General features: G+C 58.0%; 3 protein-coding genes across 7 annotated transcripts in view; 2 read left to right on the top strand and 1 right to left on the bottom strand.

Annotated features, from left to right (window-relative positions):
• SBNO2 (strawberry notch homolog 2) overlaps positions 1-6240 on the top strand; it is a 69590-nt gene extending 63350 nt beyond the window's left edge. For all 5 annotated transcript variants that reach the window (XM_026108313.2, XM_026108316.2, XM_064497399.1 and 2 more), the window contains 6 exons: positions 79-173; positions 718-810; positions 1024-1155; positions 1666-1742; positions 1938-2128; positions 2601-6240. In XM_026108313.2, coding sequence (XP_025964098.2) covers positions 79-173; positions 718-810; positions 1024-1155; positions 1666-1742; positions 1938-2128; positions 2601-3223 — 1211 coding nt within the window. In that variant the 3' untranslated portion in view covers positions 3224-6240. The remainder of the gene's footprint in view (positions 1-78; positions 174-717; positions 811-1023; positions 1156-1665; positions 1743-1937; positions 2129-2600) is intronic.
• A 1414-nt stretch (positions 6241-7654) lies between these two features.
• Positions 7655-10853, bottom strand: GPX4 (glutathione peroxidase 4). Its single transcript, XM_026108267.2, has 7 exons — positions 10720-10853; positions 9917-10011; positions 9470-9614; positions 9110-9261; positions 8806-8830; positions 8345-8404; positions 7655-7937 (listed from the first exon to the last, which is right to left on the bottom strand). The coding sequence occupies exons 1-7, from the start codon at positions 10792-10794 to the stop codon at positions 7905-7907; spliced, it is 585 nt and encodes a 194-aa protein (XP_025964052.2). The 5' UTR covers positions 10795-10853; the 3' UTR covers positions 7655-7904.
• A 1930-nt stretch (positions 10854-12783) lies between these two features.
• On the top strand, positions 12784-16562 carry POLR2E (RNA polymerase II, I and III subunit E). Its single transcript, XM_064497434.1, has 8 exons — positions 12784-12941; positions 13352-13526; positions 14103-14218; positions 14705-14785; positions 15009-15067; positions 15256-15334; positions 15781-15860; positions 16249-16562. The coding sequence occupies exons 1-7, from the start codon at positions 12885-12887 to the stop codon at positions 15844-15846; spliced, it is 633 nt and encodes a 210-aa protein (XP_064353504.1). The 5' UTR covers positions 12784-12884; the 3' UTR covers positions 15847-15860; positions 16249-16562.
• The last annotated feature ends 196 nt before the right edge of the window (positions 16563-16758 follow it).

Raw genomic sequence — 16758 nt, 5'->3', positions numbered from 1 at the left:
AGATGGCACAGGCAGAGAATGAGGGCTGATCTTGGACCTAATGCTCTAAACAAGTTTCGGTCTTTCCTCCTGCTCCAGATTTAGCCCCAGGAGTGGATGAGATCTATGAGGAGAGCAAGGAGGTCTTCCTGACCCCTGGGCACCCACAGGACGGGCAGGTCGTGTTTTATAAGGTAGGCAGCCCGCACAGCATGCTCTGCAGTCCAGCCTTCTCCAGTACATCCCAGTCTGGGGCTGGGAGCTCCTGGCCTCCTCCCTCCGCCCCATGGTTGTGTATCATGTTTGTATTGCATTTGGCTTGGTCATGGGTGGGTCCTTGGTGCTGGGAGTTGCACAGAAGAGCTAAGGACAGCCCTTGTCCTGCCCTGAAGGCGTGGGGCTGCCGTAGCCAGGAGCACGGTCTGGCAGAACATGTCAGCGCTGCACTGGCCCCTCTGGCCCTGCCTTCACCCTCCCTCTTCACCATCTTTCACAGCCTCCTGGCTGCAGTGGGAGGGCTTGAGGCTCTTAGTCCTTGGAGCTCTGCTCTCCTGGGAGATGGGAGCCCCAGGGCCCTCTGGACTCTGGTCCCATCTGTGGCAATGTCCTTGAGGTACCAACAGTGCCTCTTTCTAGGCAGCAGCTGCACTAAGTATGTGTTGGGGTGTGATTTGTGGGATAGACTGAGCTTATCCTGCACTCTGGAATTACAGAATCCCTCTGTTTGTCCCCGTTTAGATCAGTGTCGACAGAGGCTTGAAGTGGGAGGAGGCTTACGAGAAGTCGCTCAAACTGACGGGATCTTTCGACGGGTTTTACCTCTCCTACAGGGTAGGTCCCTGGGCTCTGCCAGAGTGGCACCCCAGCCTGGAGAACAGCTCCAGGTGATCTTCTGTGACTGTCAAAGGCCCTTGGTCTGGGTGTGACCTCTTACTGGGGTCTGGGAGATGCTTCCACTGTGGGAACAGGGAGGAGGGTTAGTTCAGAGGAGTCTGAGCTTGGGAAGAGAAGCTGTGACCGTAACCACCAGCCCTACCCCAACAGATGCGAGGATGCAAACACACCTGTCTGCTGGCAGAGCAGAGCCGCGGGAAGAACTTCATCCTCTACAAGCCAAACATTGGGAAGCAAAGCCAGCCTGAGAGCCTGGACAGTCTGCACAAAAAGTACCGGCGGGTAGGTGCAGCCCTCCAGCGTGGCGGGAGGGAAAGGCCTCTTCCTCTGTGCAGGCTTTGCCAAGCGGTGGCCACCCGTAGCACAGGCGCTGCCTTCCCTGGGCACACGTGGCTTGGCCCCAGCCCCAGGCTAAGCTGCCGTTCCCTGCCAGGTCCCCGCTCCTGCCACCAGCTCACTCAGACAGGTCAACAACGTCTCCTGGCGCCCCTGGGAGAGGAGGCAGTGTTTGTCCTCTCGCTCCTCTGGCAGGCAGCGTACTTAGCACCATGCTACCTGGCTGCTTCACTCTCCCTAAACCCGCTCCAAAGCAAGAAGAGTGGGGGAAGCAAGCGTGAGAATAAACTGTGCTTTGGGGAAGGACAGTCACTGTAAGCTGCTCATAGTCCTGCTGAGGGTCTGGCAGAGCTGACAGCAGCACCCAGGTGTCCTGACTCCCAGCCCTAGGTTTCAACTCTCAGCTGCACATTGGGCAGTAGAAAATCTCTACTTCTGTACTGGTTTCTTCTGCAGGTGCTGCCTGAAGAGGCCAAAGAGCACTGGGAGAGCAGTTACCACTTCTCCTTGAAGAAGTGTAACCATGCCGCCTGGTAAGAGATGTGCAGCCCCCATCTGCCCTGCTTTCAGAGGGGAAGGCTGGTCCGGCCCTCCCCGAGGCAGAGCCCTTTGCGGTGGCACTGGGGAGACGGTGGGAAAGGGCCATACTGGGGAGGCCACGGCGGGGGTCCTGCTCTGCCCTCGGAGCCCACGCTGACTCACGTTGTTTTCCCCCACTTGGACTGAAGGAACAGGAGCTGCAAGCTGATCCAGGAGGGGAAGGAGTGCTTCCAGGGCATGCGCCTGCGTCACTACTACATGCTGTGCGGGGCCCTGCTGCGGGTCTGGAGCAAGATCGCCAGCATCATGGCAGACATCACTAACACCAGCTACCTGCAGATCGTCCGCCTCAAGACCAAGGAGAAGAAGAAACAAGTCGGTGGGTGAATAGCTGGGAAGGGAAGGGGCAGGACGTGTTAAGAGAAGGAAGAAGGGATCCAGCTGCCTGCTTCCAAGATCCTCCTCCTAAACAGGGCCACGTAGAAAACACCTGCTGCTCAGGTGATCCCGTGGGAAGGAAGGCAGCTGGGGCTACCCCAACATGTTTGTTTGTGCCCAGTGGCGGTACGTCTCCTCTGGGCCCCAGGCGTGAGGGTGCCCGCCAGGCCTGAGCTGCCCAAGCCATGGCCGTGAGAGCGGCACTGTTGGTGCGTGGTACCAGCCTGCCTTGGAGCTGCCTTTGCTCCAGTCGCAGCCCCGTCTCCCTGCTCCACAGCCCAGCCAAGAGGCAGAGCAGGCCAGGAGTGTGCTAGGCAAACGGGCCCCAGGCTGAGGTGCTCTTGCTCGTGCCTCTGTCCCCCCCAGTTCCCTTCTCAATGTGCTTTGGCGACTGACCTACCTTCCTCCCCTAGGGATAAAGATCCCCGAAAGCTGTGTTTGTAAGGTGTTGGAGGAGCTGAAGCAGATGGATGAGAACGTGAAGCGGAAGCACAACCGGCTCCTCCTGGCCCAAGAGCAGAGCCTGCCGTTCTCCCTGCCACCGCACATCCTGCCACAGCCCCTGGACCTCACGCAGACGGGGCCCGGGGTCCCCTTGTCCAGGCACTCCCTGCACCAGGATGAGATCCTGGACTTGACCTACAGCCCTCCCAGCAACAGCATCCCCGACGTGGCGATGAACCCGGAGCCTGGTGCTTTGTGCTTCCCCTCAGAGCCTGTTCTCCAGCCACACCAGCAGCACAGGTTACCCTTTGGCTTCAGCCACCCTTCTGCCTTCAAGAGCCCAGCCCCAGTCCTGGAGGGGAACATGCCTCTGAGCTCCCCCCTGCATGAACATTTGCCTCTGCCTCACCCTGGACCCTTGCAGACACTGCAGCAGCAGCAGGAAGATTTCGTCCAGCAGAATGGGAATATCAATTTTAGAGAGATACTGGAGGAGATGCTGAGGACGTTAAATGTGGCCCCCCAAGAGAACATGCTGTCCCAGGAGCGCCAGAGTGTGATCCATTTCAGTGGGCCTTTCTCTGACTTCTGAAAGCCAGCTGAGCCCAGCGTGGTGCTGGGCAAACCAGGCGCTGCTCAGCCGCTGTGGATCCATATCCTTTGGCACAAGGATGGGAGTTGGGAAGCCCTGGCTTTTCTACTGGTTTGGACTGATCCACCTCTATTTTTGAGGAGAGAAGAAAGAAGAAAACTATAGTTCCTTAAAGCAAAGTTTATTTATATATAATATACAGTCACGCATGTATAGATTTGTATATAACATGCGCTTGGGAGGATTTGAGTGCTGCCAAGCTCAGCTGATTTGGACTGATGGTCTCTGCTGTGTCCAAGTCCTGCTCAAAGGTCAGTGCCCCCGTAGGACAGAGGGGAGACACCCCCTCCTCTCCATGCTCGTCCCCCTGTAGACTACTGAGTTTTCCAGGCTGGGTTATCCCTTCCCCAGCCCTCCAGCCCAGAGGTCTGCAGCAGCTGCTGACTGCACTGGTTCATTACTGAACTGGGCAGGGTCATGTCTGGTCTCAGAACGATCTGGTGACCGGAGCACTTGTCCATTACTGAAGTGGGAGAGCCCAGACTGCTCCTGACCGCTGCCTGACCAAGCTCTATCTGCGTCAGCTGGTGCCAGCCTTCCTCTTGGGCTGCACCAGCCCTGCTGTGCACCTCGAGGCTGCTCTGAACCCTGGGCTCTGGAGGGCAGAGTATGAAGGCAGAGGTGAAGGGGAAGGTAATGACATCCCAGAGTAGCTGGGAGCCACTGAGCTAGTGTCCATCTGTGGAGGGTTGAGCAGACTCGGGAGAAGCAAAACTGGCTGCTACTGCTCTGTGCCTTCCCCGGGAAGGGATCCTGACACCTCTGGGGCTGCCTGAGCTCTGTAGGAGGGGGCAGGAGCTTTCTGCCCCAGTGCTTCACTTGTCAGTATTGTGCAGTGAGCTCAGCCATGCTGGGACCACATGGAGGATTTCCTGAAGCAGAAGGGCCATGTGTCCCATCAGCCCGTCCCATAGCCCCTGGCCAGCCTGCACCTCAGTCCCACATGTCGCTGCATCTCTGGCTGGCCATGCTTTTTCTAACTAGCTGTCGTGTAGTGTCCTGTCTGGCCATCTCACTAGTCCTGTTCTACGTGGCTTGTCCTTGGCTGGGCCGTGGACACAGACCTGGGCATCTGGATCTTGGCGATCCATCCCACCCACCACTGATCTCAGTGAGAGCCACTGCAAAGTGCCAGCAGGGCTGAGGTCTCTGGTGAGCACCAGGGTCGTGCAGTATTGCTGCTCACGCCGCAAATCCAGCCTCCAATACCAAAGAGCAAACGTTTGCTTTGCAAAGCACTGCCCCAGACAACCCACCTGCCTGCCCAGCAGCGGGGCAGGCCAGGAGCGGCTGGGCGGGCTGCTTTCTCTCCAGCACATGTGCAGCCTCCAGCCACCTCTGCCACCGTTCCCGGGCACTTGCTGCTGTTTCAGAAGCGTCTCAACCTCGGCAGGTCCCGGGAAACTTGTCCTTTGTTTTCTTTTTTTAATCAAAGGAGTCTGGCAGCAAGCTGCCAGCTGGCAGGAATGCTCTGGGCCCTGGCAGCTCCTCCGCAAGCCTCCCTTCTGCTGCGTTTCTTTTCTCTGCCTTGAGTCATCTAGGTATTTCCTGGAAGCAGCACCAGGATATTTTCGGGGAAGGACTTGAGACCTGCCCTGTCTTGCCTGGCCCTTCCTCGGAGAGGGACCTGGAGAAGGAGGCCCAGCCTGGGAGGTGGCCTCTGCTGGGGTCCCCCCATGCCCTGACAGGTCAGTCTTGAAGGCGCCGGCACTTTACACGTGCCTGGTTGATCGCCCGCCTCCAGGCAAAGAGCCTTGACCCTCCAGCGGCGCAGAGACCAGGCGAGCGGCCGGTTTGCTGTTGGGAAGCGCTTCGAATCAGTCCCAGCAGCGTCAGTGCTCCCGCTAAGAGGGGAGCCGCCTTCCCCAGTGCGTTAGACCGTGGCTCGTTTTGGAGGCTGGCCTGGCTGTGATCCTTGCCCTTTGTTTTGGGGGCTTATATTTACCCCACTTTCCCCCCTGCTGGCATCCGCCTCCTGCCAGCCCTTCCTCCGGCATGGGAATCGCTGTGGCCGTGCCCTTCGCGTGCCAGGCAGGGCCCAGGGTGTCCCTGCGGACAGGGCTGCTCGGGGGCAGCATCTGACTAGCATTCAAGGAAAGCTCCTTACCTCAAAGTAAACACCAAAGATCAGAAGTCCTCCCTGGCACTTTTCTGGATAAAGCGCCCCGGGGGGGTTCCCCTGGGTCCTGGGGGTCACCCCTGTCTCGTGGTTTTCCTAGTCCTGAGCAGGGCAAGGCTTGCCCCTTCCCCAGCCCCACACGATCCCCTATTTAAAATGCTTCCCAGTTCACAACACTCATGGAGAACCTGGAGGGCACCGTCGGCTCCGGCTTCGCCCCGTCCTGGTTCATTCGCTTGGCGCTTGCTGAATTTTCAGCAGCAAGGGAAAAACGGACGCCAAGAAAACCCATTTCAAAAAGGCTTAAACTCAGGAATAGCGACAAGTATTCTCGCTCTCGGCACCCTCTGCCAGACGCCTCTCCCCAGGAAGGAACCAGAGCACCGTTACCTGGAGTCTTATCTGGTGGCTTTGTTGATGTTACTTTTAAAATATATGCAATTCCCCCTCCCTGATCTCTGAAAAGACAGAGAGCACCTTCAAGGAAATCCTTCCCTGCCCCGATCCTGTGTTATTGTCAGGGTTAATAATATGTAACGATATCTTTTAACTAAATTATTATGCAGTTGTCCTACTGATTGTATGTATTTTTAAATGAGTCCCTTTTTTTCCTCCCTTAAAACTTTTTGTTAGCACTTTTTAATCTGCTTGTTGTTTGCCTTTGTTTTTCTATGTGTATTTATAATTAATTGAGATGTATATATGTAAAGAGATTTTTTTAGAATATGTGCCTTTGACTAATAATTCCTAAATTTTCTACTTGCCTCAGAAAGATAATTTTTCATTCTGCTCAGTAAAAATGGAAAGGAAGCCACATACAAGATTTCTGCAAGTCCCAGCTCTGTCTGTCTGTCTGTCTGCCTGTCCGGATGCGTAGACTTGCCCAGGATCCCATCGGTGCAGTCAGGTGAGGGGATCCAAGGGCCAAGGTCCCGCTGACATCCGGAGTTTGTCCAGCGTGTCCCTGAAACGGTGGGGGTAGTTGAAGGACCGTTGTCCCATGCAGATGTCCTTCTCCGGGGGGGAGTCAGGGCCCCGCCGTGCCGAGGGGATCCTCCCAGGCACTGGCTGAGCGTGGGAGCCCAGCCTTAAGCTGCTCCCTACGCTCTTGCTTTCTCTCCTGGCTTTGCTGGAAAAAATGTGGATAGAGGGAGCCAAAGTACCTGCCCAGTCCTCCAGCACGCGCTGTTTCTGCTCGGTCGCTTGCTGTGGCTCCACGCGATCTCTTCTGCCCGGGCAGTAACACTCCTCTTTATCCCGGTTGGAGATGGGCCGGTGAGCCAGGAGCCCTTGTGGTGCTGAAGCAAGTCGTACCTCGCCCTTGTGCAACCACAGCCGGGTCTTTCGGCGCTGCCAGGGGAGGCTGGGGGGCCGTGGGGAGCCGAGCGGTCAGGCAGGCCGGAGCACGATCCCCCACCGCTGCTGTGTGCCGGGCTGGCCGGCGGCGCAGAGCTCCCTGCGCTCGTGAGGGAGGGTTTAGCGCAGGGTCGCCCCGCCAGACTGGCGGGAGGAGAGTCCCGAGTCCCAGCCCGGGAGCTGCTGCCCGACTTTACCCTTTGCCACGCGGTGTGGACGGGGCCCCCGCACCGGGCCCACGGAGGAGCTGGGTTTGGTTCGCGCGCTGCGGTGCCGAGGAGAGGCCCAGCACCCTCCCGGGGCGGTCGAGGGGCAGGAGGGCTCCCTGCCTCTCCCGCAGAGCTCCGGTGCAGCACAGGCACCTGTGCAGGCTTCCAGAAAACCGGCTCTCCCCCCTCCTGCGGGAGCTGCCATCTCATCCTGGATTTGGCTGGACAATGCTGGACCGTTGCAGGAGGAGCGTTAGGGACACTGGTATGTTGTTGAGTGCCCAGGTTTTTTGCCTATACTCTTGCTTGCCTTCAGGCCCCAAACCAGTCTCACTCCAGCAGTGGGATCCTGTAAGCTCCCTGTTGGTCCGTGAGGAAGAGGGATCCCCTCTGCCTTCAGGCAGGAGGACCAGGCCCCCCCATGGCCCCAGAGCGGGGATACACACACACACTCCTTCACACCATTTTGCCTTTTTCCCTGTGAGCCCCTCTGAGGCTCCGGCTGACCCAGGATTTGTGTGTAATTCCCCCATCAGCACTAACGAGGATTATCCCTGCTGGGCTCAGCTCTGGAGAGCTGAGGCAGGAGTTGCATAAGGTCTTAACTCCCCAGCGAAACCCTGGTTTCTCCCTGCTCGCAAGGCAGCACATCCGCCCCTCACTGCCACACCAGCCAGACGGGACCAGTCATTTCCAACAACTTTATTGCAATGGGCCATCAGACGCTGCTTTGTGACTATAGAGAAGGGCTGCCCAGCAGAGGCCACCAGCCCTGTGAAGCCTTCCTCCAACAGGTGCACGCCAAGTCTTCAGGTCTGCCTCACCAGCAAGCTGGCTTAAAGACAGACCGTCATGGGGGCTGGATGAGAAGACTCCACAGGGAGCAGGAGAGCCACTGCTGGGTAGAAGGGACAGCACACTGGTGAGATGAGCAGGTCTACAGGTAGGTAGGTAGGTCCTTCTCGATCACCTGTGGGGAGGAAGGGAGCGTCACGCTGCAAGGACGTCACTGCCCCAAGAACGTGCAGGAACCCTCCTCCGCCCTGTCCCCGAAGGACGCCATCCAGAGCAGGCTGCCCTCGGTTACAGCGCTGCCGGACCCCCGTCCCTCCCGCTGCCACGGCCACCCCCTCTGCGTACAGAGCCCGGCCACCTCTGCTTCCCCCGGCCAAGGGAGGGAGAAAACACAGCACTGCAGCGGAGCCTTGTCTGGGGCAACGCTGCCCCACAGGCAGCCCCAGCACTGCTGCGTCTGCAGACGTGATCTGTGAGAATAGCCGGCACCACCACGCTTCCCCCTTTCTCCTGTAGCTCAGTGCCGTAGCTGGAACTGATGGCCAGGCAGAACAACACGAACCGCCCCAGCCGGAGACTTACGTAGGGATCTTCCATGGGACTGTATCTTTTCACGACTTGGCCCTCGCGGTTAATGAGGAACTGTGGAAGCAAAGAAGCACCCAAGTGAGTCCAGCAGAGCTGTAACACTGGGGCTCAGCAGCCCAGGGCCCCCCTTACAGCAGGGCAGGCTGGGGGCAGATCCTGCCTACGGAGAGGAGCTGGAGGTCTGGCAGCCCTGCTCGCAGCTCCACTCATTACCGCCGTGCTGGGCCAGGGCTCGAGATCACACAAGCTGGAGGCTCATAAAGGTCCCCAAGCACAGGGACCAGGACAGTGCAGCTGGCCCTTGGGACACCCCTACCCCAACAGCTGCACGGAGCAGGGCCTACACACAAGGATCCCTTCTCCCTGCAATGCTTCAAGCACTCCCCACCACCCAGCAAAGGTGAGGGTTTGACCGTAGCACAGCCAGAGCCCAGGAGAAGGTGGATGTAGCCTACCTTAGAGAAGTTCCATTTTATTGCACTAGAAGAGGAAAAAAAAGACAGCAGTGAGACTGTGATGGAAAAAAACTCCCCTTGCTGCAGCCAGGCCACCTGTTTCCACCAGCCTTGGCCTCACTGCCCAGTGTGGATGGAGCAGCCCAGAGCCCACGCCTCCCCCCTGCCGCAGGGCTGCCCGGGGGCTGGGCAGGCTTCGGGGCCGCCTGGCAGGGCTTGTGAAGCCTCCTCTCAGCCCCACAGGCTGTTCCAGCAGTGCCAGGCAGGTTGGGGGGTTTCCACGACTCCCCTTTCCCACACTCACTTGCCCAGGGTGCCTTTTCCTGCGGGCTGTGCCTTCATCCACGTCCACAGGGGATGGGCTTTGTCCCCATTGACATCGATCTTACTGAACATGTCAAACTTCACTCCATACTTCTCGGCAAATGCCTTAATCTGAGCGTTGTCCCCTGGTTCCTGAGGCAAAAGACAGGGCACTCTGTAACACAAGCCTCTTCCCACGTAGCACAGAAACTCCCTGGCTCCTCTGGCACGCAGGTGTTGTACGGGCTCCCTCTCGTGTACCGGGGAGGCGTGCAGAGCCCGGCTAGCCGAGCGGACCTCGAGACCGAGGGCGGCTCTCGTGTGGGGCTCCAGGCAGCCTTCACCCAGTGCTCCCGCATACCTGTTTTCCAAACTGGTTGCAGGGAAAGGCCAGGATGCGTAAACCCCTCTCAGCGTATCTGGCGTACAAGTCAACAAGCTGAGTGTAGTTTACGTCCGTTTTTCCTCATTTTGAAGCCACATTGGTGATAATGCAGACAAAGCCTCTGGAAAGAGAAAGGATCAGAGGCAATTCCCCTAACAGGACTAGGCAGGCCCCTCACATATCCTCTCTGCGAAGGGTGCAGCGAGAGGGGGAGGCAGCCCATGAACAAGCCGCTTTCTGCATAGCCTCTCCCATGTTACACAAGCTCCCTTGGTAGCTTAGTCACTGCTGCCTGGTGCAGCTATTAAAAACCTTTGAACAGCGGCACTTTCCCCTCCAGGGCTCAAGGGCACCGCCTCCCCTGCACCCACGTACTGCACCGCATTACCAAGGACAAGCCGATGCCACGCTGTTCACTCCTACCTGTATTTCTCCAGGGAGACAATGTTGCCGTCTATGTCTTGGGCATGGAAGTCGCAGATTGATTTGGCAACACGCCAGTCATCTGCTTGCGCACACTGCAAGAGAGCGGAGAGCTGCCGTCAGCTTCCCTCCCCGGCAATCCCAGCGATCCCGGCAGCACGTCCTCTCCGGGTTTCAGGTGAGCTCAGCTCCAGCAAGGGACCAGCAGTGAGTCATGTCACGGCAACACTTGGTGCCTGTGTCCCCATGCTGGTGGGCGGGCTGGAGACAGTGAGCCATCAGGGACTCGGGACTCGCGAAGCACAAGCTGAGCGCGCCCACAAGGGCCCCAGCACGCCGCTGTCAAGGGCCCCAGATGATCCACGTGCTCCGTGTCAGCTGGTCACCCACAGGGCCACGGTAATCCAGCTAAATCACAAGTTTCCCACGCTGCAGTTCCTTAGCGCCTCTTTTCTGCCCTGCAGCCCCACATCAGACCCGCGCTCCCGGTGCTGCTCCCTGCTAGGTCTCCCAGCACCGTGCTTCACCCCGGTGCTCCAGCTGCTGGGGGATCAGCCCAGGCACAGCTTCGGCATCCGCGGCGCCTGGCCCGCGGCGGCCACCGTCCTGCAGCGGCCCCGCACCCCGTCACGTGCGCGCGGGGGTCCGCCAAGGGCGGCCGCCACTCTGCCCCCTGGGCAGGCCGTCTCTATGGTCACCTCACCGAAGGGCCGTTACGCGCTTCGCCCCCCCCGCCCGCCCGGGGCTGAGGCGGGTCGACACCGGCCCCGGAGCCAGCCAGCCCCCCCCGCCGCCGCGCTCACCATGTTCCCGCTCAGCCGCCGCGCCACCACCGCCCCGCACAGCAACGCCCGCCGCGACAAGTGACCGAAAACCATCGCGCCGCCAACGCCGCCCGCCCTGCGGCCCGCCCTCTCCGGCGGCGCGGCCAATCAGCGCGCGGAGGTGCGGCACGGCCCGAATGACGGACGGTGCAGCTGGCCAATCGCAGAGCAGGCAGGGAGGCGGGGCGGCCGCGGTGGCTGTTTATGGGCTAGGTGGGACGGACCACGGCGGGGGCGGGGGGGGACAGGGACGGACCACGGCGGGGGGCAGCCGGGGGTCCCCGGTCACGTGGCCGCGCCGGTGCTCGGCGCTGCAGGCGCCGCCGCGGGGCTCCCGCGGACCTGGGGCGCCAGCGGCGGCTGCTTGGGTGGCGGTGCGGGGCTGGTGGCATCCGCGGTGGTGCAGGGCTGGAGCATCGCTCATGGTGCAGGGTTGCAGCATCGCTGGCGGTGCAGGGCTGCAGCATGGCTCGGTGCAGGGCTGCAGCATGGCTCGGTGCAGGGCGGAGGGTGCCGATCGCTGCACCCTTGGGCCGCGCTGCCTGGGCGTCTGCAGGCGCCTCTCGACAGCTGGGTGCAGGCCGCCACGGGCGCTGCCTGCTCGCAGGCCAGTGGGGTTGGGGAACGTCCCTGGGAAGCAACTTCCAGCCCTGCGACTGAGCCGCGGCTGTGGGGACGCAGTGTGACGGCAGATGGGAACGTTTTCCTGTGGCTGCTCAGTGCCTGAATCCAGGGGTCCCCGGGAGGTGATGCAGCTGCAGACAAGCTTCTCCCGCTCCCCGCAGTCTCTCGGCTGCTTTCGGTCTTGGTCTCACGCTGTGGCTCCCCCCGGACGGTGCTGACGCTGCTGGCTGTCGAGGACAATTCGCTGTGGGCCGTTAATGTTACACCAGCTCTTGGGAGCTGAAATCTCTCCTCAGGGCAGGGCTGAGCTTCTGCTGCCCGCGTTCTTTGAGCCAATTTGTAGGGCAATGCAAGCCCTAAAAAAAGTAAAAGAAAGGGGAAAAAAAGGGCTCTCCAGCTGGGATAATATGGCAGAATGTGAGATTAAGGAGGCAGATCCCTGATCAGTGGTTTGTGTCTTTTTTTAGTGCTTTGTTAGGCAGGATTAATGATTGCTTGTGATTAGAGCTAAAGGCAGCAGGAAAAGAGCCTCAGCAGGCGGATTGTTTGCAGAGGGTTGGATTTCTGTCTCTGCCAGTGAATCTTGCGTTTCCACGTTGAATAATATCCCCCTTCAAAGGAGTTTTCTGCTTGATCTGTGTGTGAAGTTGGTAGATACTGCTCTGGGGAGGCTGTGGTCCTTTGATGTGTCCTGGGCTGAGAAACTCAGAGCTGGAATTCAAACCGGCAAAAAAAACTGCCCCTCCACCATGCTGCAAAGGAGAAACGCCCTCGGCTGCCATCAGGGCCGTCCCTGCCGGGGGTGTCACTGTCACGAGTCCTGGCTTCAGACTGCCCCGTTGTGTTGCAAGAGGATTTGTTCCGTTTTTCTCTCCCTGATTCGTTCGTGCCACACCGTCCCCAGCTGGGGGGGGGCGGAGGGGACGGGTGCGGTGACAAGCGGCTGCGCGGGCGGCTGGGCGGACCAGGCTGCCCCCGGGCTGGGGCCTGGGCACACAGAGCCGGTGGTCCCAGGCCCCTGCCCTGCCCCAGAGCCTCCACCGTGCCGGGCCCTGCCGCTGACCTGCCCCAGGCCCCCCGTGCCAGTGTCCCCCTGACCCAGACCTGCCTCAGGACCTGCCCTAGGACCCCCCTGCTCCAGACCTGCCCCAGGACCCCCAGATCTGCCCCGGACCTGCCCCAGGACCCCCCCATCCCAGGGCTCCCCCCGCCCCGGACCTGCCCCAGGGCCCCCTCCCAGCGCCCCTGCCCCGCAGCTGCCACCCGCCCCCCCCATCCGAGACCTGCCGCCGCGCCGCCGCCGCCCGCCAGGGGGCAGCAGCAGCAGCAGCAGCAGCGGCGGCGAGGCGAGGGCGGCGCCAGGCGGGCGGGACTACATCTCCCAGCAGCCCTCGCTCCTGAGGCCCCCGCGGCGGCCGCTCCCGCCTGCAGCGCCGCGGGACAGGCGTTTACAGCGGGCGCCTCAGCGCTGGCGGGGGCCTGCGGCGGCAGCGGCGCTTGTGCGCGGGGCAGCGGGCGCCATGGACGACGAGGAGGAGACGTACCGGCTGTGGAAGATCCGCAAGACCATCATGCAGGTGCGGGGCTGGGGCCGGGGGGCACGGGGCGGCGGGGGCTGGGGCCGGGGGGCACGGGCCTTGGGGGAAGGCCGTGGCCGGAGCGGGGAGGGAGAGGCCCGCGAGGGCGCAGGCCGAGGCGGGGGGGTCCTGGCGTTTTGGGCTCTCTCGGGCCCGTCTCGGGGCGCCTCTCCTCCTTCTCCTCCTTCTCCTCCTCCTCCTCTTCCTCCTCCGGGGCGTGGGCAGGGCTGCGAGCTGCACGTAGCGATCGCGGTGGGGTTTAACGGCTCCGCGGTGCTCGGCGCTCCGGTGCGGGCCTGGCAGCAGCAGGGCTGTGTCTGCAGCGCAAAGGGCGAAACGCTGCGCGCGGAGGTGAGCGGGGCTGCGAAGGGGTTGTGTGTCGCGTATCTCAAGTGAGAACGTTTCTGCAGCTCTGTCACGATCGGGGCTATCTGGTGACTCAGGATGAGCTGGATCAGACCCTGGAGGAGTTCAAGGCCCAGTTCGGGGACAAGCCCAGCGAAGGGAGGCCGAGGCGCGCTGACCTGACAGTGCTGGTGGCTCATAACGATGATCCGACCGACCAGATGTTTGTTTTCTTCCCAGGTGGGTGCGGCACAGTTATCATCTGTGCAGTGAGCCTGGGCTTCTCAGAAGCGCTAACTTGGACACCAAAGAACATCTGTAGCTGTTGTGCGTTACTTTTGTCTCTCACTGGTAGGAGCTGGGTGGAAGGGATGGCTTTGCTTTCAGAGAAGCCTGATGTGACCGTGCTCCCCCACTGTTCAAAATCTCTCATTTTCAATATTTCTTCTTTCCGGTTCCTTCCTATTCTGCTGGCAGGGAGCCTTTCAGAAGGCTTATCCTGCCCTGCAAAATAAAAATCCTGGTGTAGTAAACTCCACATCAGGTTTTGTTGGTTTAAGCAACAAAACATGTTACGTGTTATCCCATTGGATTTAACTGGGTGAAACATTCCGAAGTTTGGCCATGTATGACCGCAGGGGTAACTTCTGTAGCTGGTGGGCTGGATGCGGAATATCGTGCAGAGGAGAAATACATTACAAAGTAGAATGAGCAAAAGTTTGCACGTAACCAAATGGTTGGATGCAAAGTAAAGGTTACTAGAATGTGGATTCTTAAGTGTATGTATTGTAATCCTGGGACCAACTTGTCTCCCAGAGGAGCCCAAGGTTGGAATAAAGACGATCAAGATGTACTGCCAGAGGATGCAGGAGGAGAACATCACCAGAGCGTTGATTGTGGTACAGCAAGGCATGACTCCCTCAGCAAAGCAGGTACAGAGTGCCCTTTAAAAAATAAAAGCTGTCTCAGGGTTCAGAGGGTGATTACGGACCATAGATGCTTTGCATATTTATTTTTAGTACTGCTTTAGATTAATAAGAATGTAGAACTTTATTTCTGAGAAGATGTTTCACTAAAGTCTGTTGTGCTTTAACACAGGCACTTACATACAAGTGTATTTAACCAGAACAGCTGGTTCTGCATAGAGAGAAATTTCTAACTGGCTCTGCTTAGAGGGAACTTTCTAACTCTGGTTAGAGAAGAGGTGATGGCCTACTCAGAGATCTGAGAGAAAAGGAGATACTTTCCAGTGGTGATGAGGTCTGTTTGCCTTTTGGCTGTGTAGCTCTAGCTACATGAGCACAAATACAGTGATATTGCTTGCAATGTGATGTTTATTGAGGATCAGGTCTGAGCACAGTAGGATTGTCCTAGAGCAGTGCCCCGTGCTGCAGTGTGACATGCTTCTTCCTTTTCAGTCCCTGGTAGATATGGCTCCCAAATACATTCTGGAGCAGTTCCTGCAGCAAGAGCTCTTGATCAACATCACAGAACACGAGGTGAGTGGTGTTTGCAGTGGAGCAAGGGCAGGACAGTCCGTCTCTGCTGAACTGCAGACTATCAGCCAGCGTCTAGAGACCTTCTGTTTGGAAGGTCAGGCTGAGTGACACAGCAATAGTTGTTCCAGTTTCCCTTACCCATGTGTTTCGTGTCCTGTTGCTGTGAGGAGACAGTCGGTTTGTCTTATTTTCTAATCTTGGAATATCTTTCCTCTGTTTACAGTTGGTTCCAGAGCACGTGGTCATGACAAAGGAAGAAGTAACTGAGCTGCTTGCACGATAGTATCCTTGGTTTGTTCCCCTTCTTCCTGGGTGTGATTCATGCTTGCTTTGGGCTGAAAATGAATACACCTCTGAGTATGGCAGTGTAATACTTTGCTCTGGGAAAGGGCACAGTTATTAGAACAAATGGGCACCTGGGCCAGTTGTCTATTCTGCTGGTAGAGCCTTTCCTTAACTGTCCTGTGCAGTAAGCTGAGGGAGAACCAGCTCCCGAGGATACAGGCTGGGGATCCTGTGGCCAGGTACTTCGGAATAAAGCGAGGCCAGGTAAGAGTGACACAAGCTGGTGGCAGGCAGCAGTTCTCTACAGGCAGAGCAAGGAGCTGTGATAGTAGAGGATATTGATATTTCAGAGCTCCTAGAGAAGGGAAGGGCATCCCTTTCACACAGGAAAGCTGTTATGGTGCAGAGACTTGCGTAAGCTGCGCAGACTTGCAGCGAGGGGAGATAGCTCTGGCTGTTGAATCAACTGATGAGGACCAGCAGATGTGCCACCAGCCTTTGACTGCCCTGCACATGAATGTGGTGCTTCTGTGCTACGCCACAGGCATGAAGCTTAGTGCCAAAAGTCTGTGGCTGCTGAGGGTTGCAGTGTTGCAACTGTTCTGTCTGAGTTTGTGTGCTTGTCTGGCCCAAATATAGGCAGGGAAGCCCTGTGGGGAAACTTGCCACCAGCTTCTCTCACTCATGAGTTGTTTCTCTTGGGCTCCCAGGTAGTCAAGATCATAAGACCTAGCGAGACTGCAGGCCGCTACATCACCTACAGACTGGTGCAGTAATCCGGAGCTGGCAGGTAAGGCTGGGTGCTAAGCCCTCTGGCTAGCTGAGGGCTTTTGGCAATGCCTTAAGTAGATGCTGTGGCTATCCAGGGATGACTTGAAGTGAGTGCTTGCAAGAGAAGAGCTGTAAGAGTTCACATTTTCCCGAAACTTAAATGCTTTGTGTAGAGAACTGTCTGCATCAGTCGAACAGTAGACCAAGACTTAACCGGTCTCATCCCTCAGACACGTCCCTCAGTAGAGGGAAGCTCTGTTGCGTGCTCTGTGCTTAGTGACAGAGCGCTGGGCAGGGAGTTGGGGGCACTTGGGCTTGGCCTTGGCAGTAGCCCTCGGAGTGCCTCACTAGCAGTTCAGCTGAGGGAGGTGTGAGGTGATTCACATCCTGAGTTCTCTTTCTTCCAGGTGTGGAAGAGAATTCTGTGACATCTCCTGATCTTCCCATGCACCAGCAATTTACAGACACTCTGGGATGTCTGCCATTTTTTATAAATGGCTGAGAAAATTCTTTCTGCGATGCCTCTGTGCATTCATGTTACCTGGCCTGTAACTCCTTGTTTTCCAGTATTGATTTTGCTGTAACTCTAGTTTCCTATGAGGACTCATGCCATGAAACTAACCTGAAGCAACCGAAGTGTGCAGGGAGGAAGCAACTGGAAAGGAGGCCTTTGCTTTCCTATTTTATAGGACTTTATTTTTTAATAAAGGTTTGTACTGTTGCTGTTCCTCACTATTATTGTATTTTTCAATTTTCCTCTGTACCAAAGTCCTTTGAAATTTGTGAGTTCCCTTATTCTTCCTTCTATTTAGAATATTTTGCTGCTCAAGGCTCTGGACTGAGCCCCAGAGCTCAGCCTGTTTAACTTTGATCCAGCTTTCTTGTACAGTCCTGACACTTCAGTTAAGATTTACCTT

Source organism: Dromaius novaehollandiae, chromosome 25 (assembly GCF_036370855.1).
Source record: "Dromaius novaehollandiae isolate bDroNov1 chromosome 25, bDroNov1.hap1, whole genome shotgun sequence".
NCBI lineage: Eukaryota > Metazoa > Chordata > Aves > Casuariiformes > Dromaiidae > Dromaius > Dromaius novaehollandiae.
The sequence above is the reverse complement of the archived record's forward strand: the minus strand, read 5'-3'. Positions and strand labels throughout refer to the sequence as shown.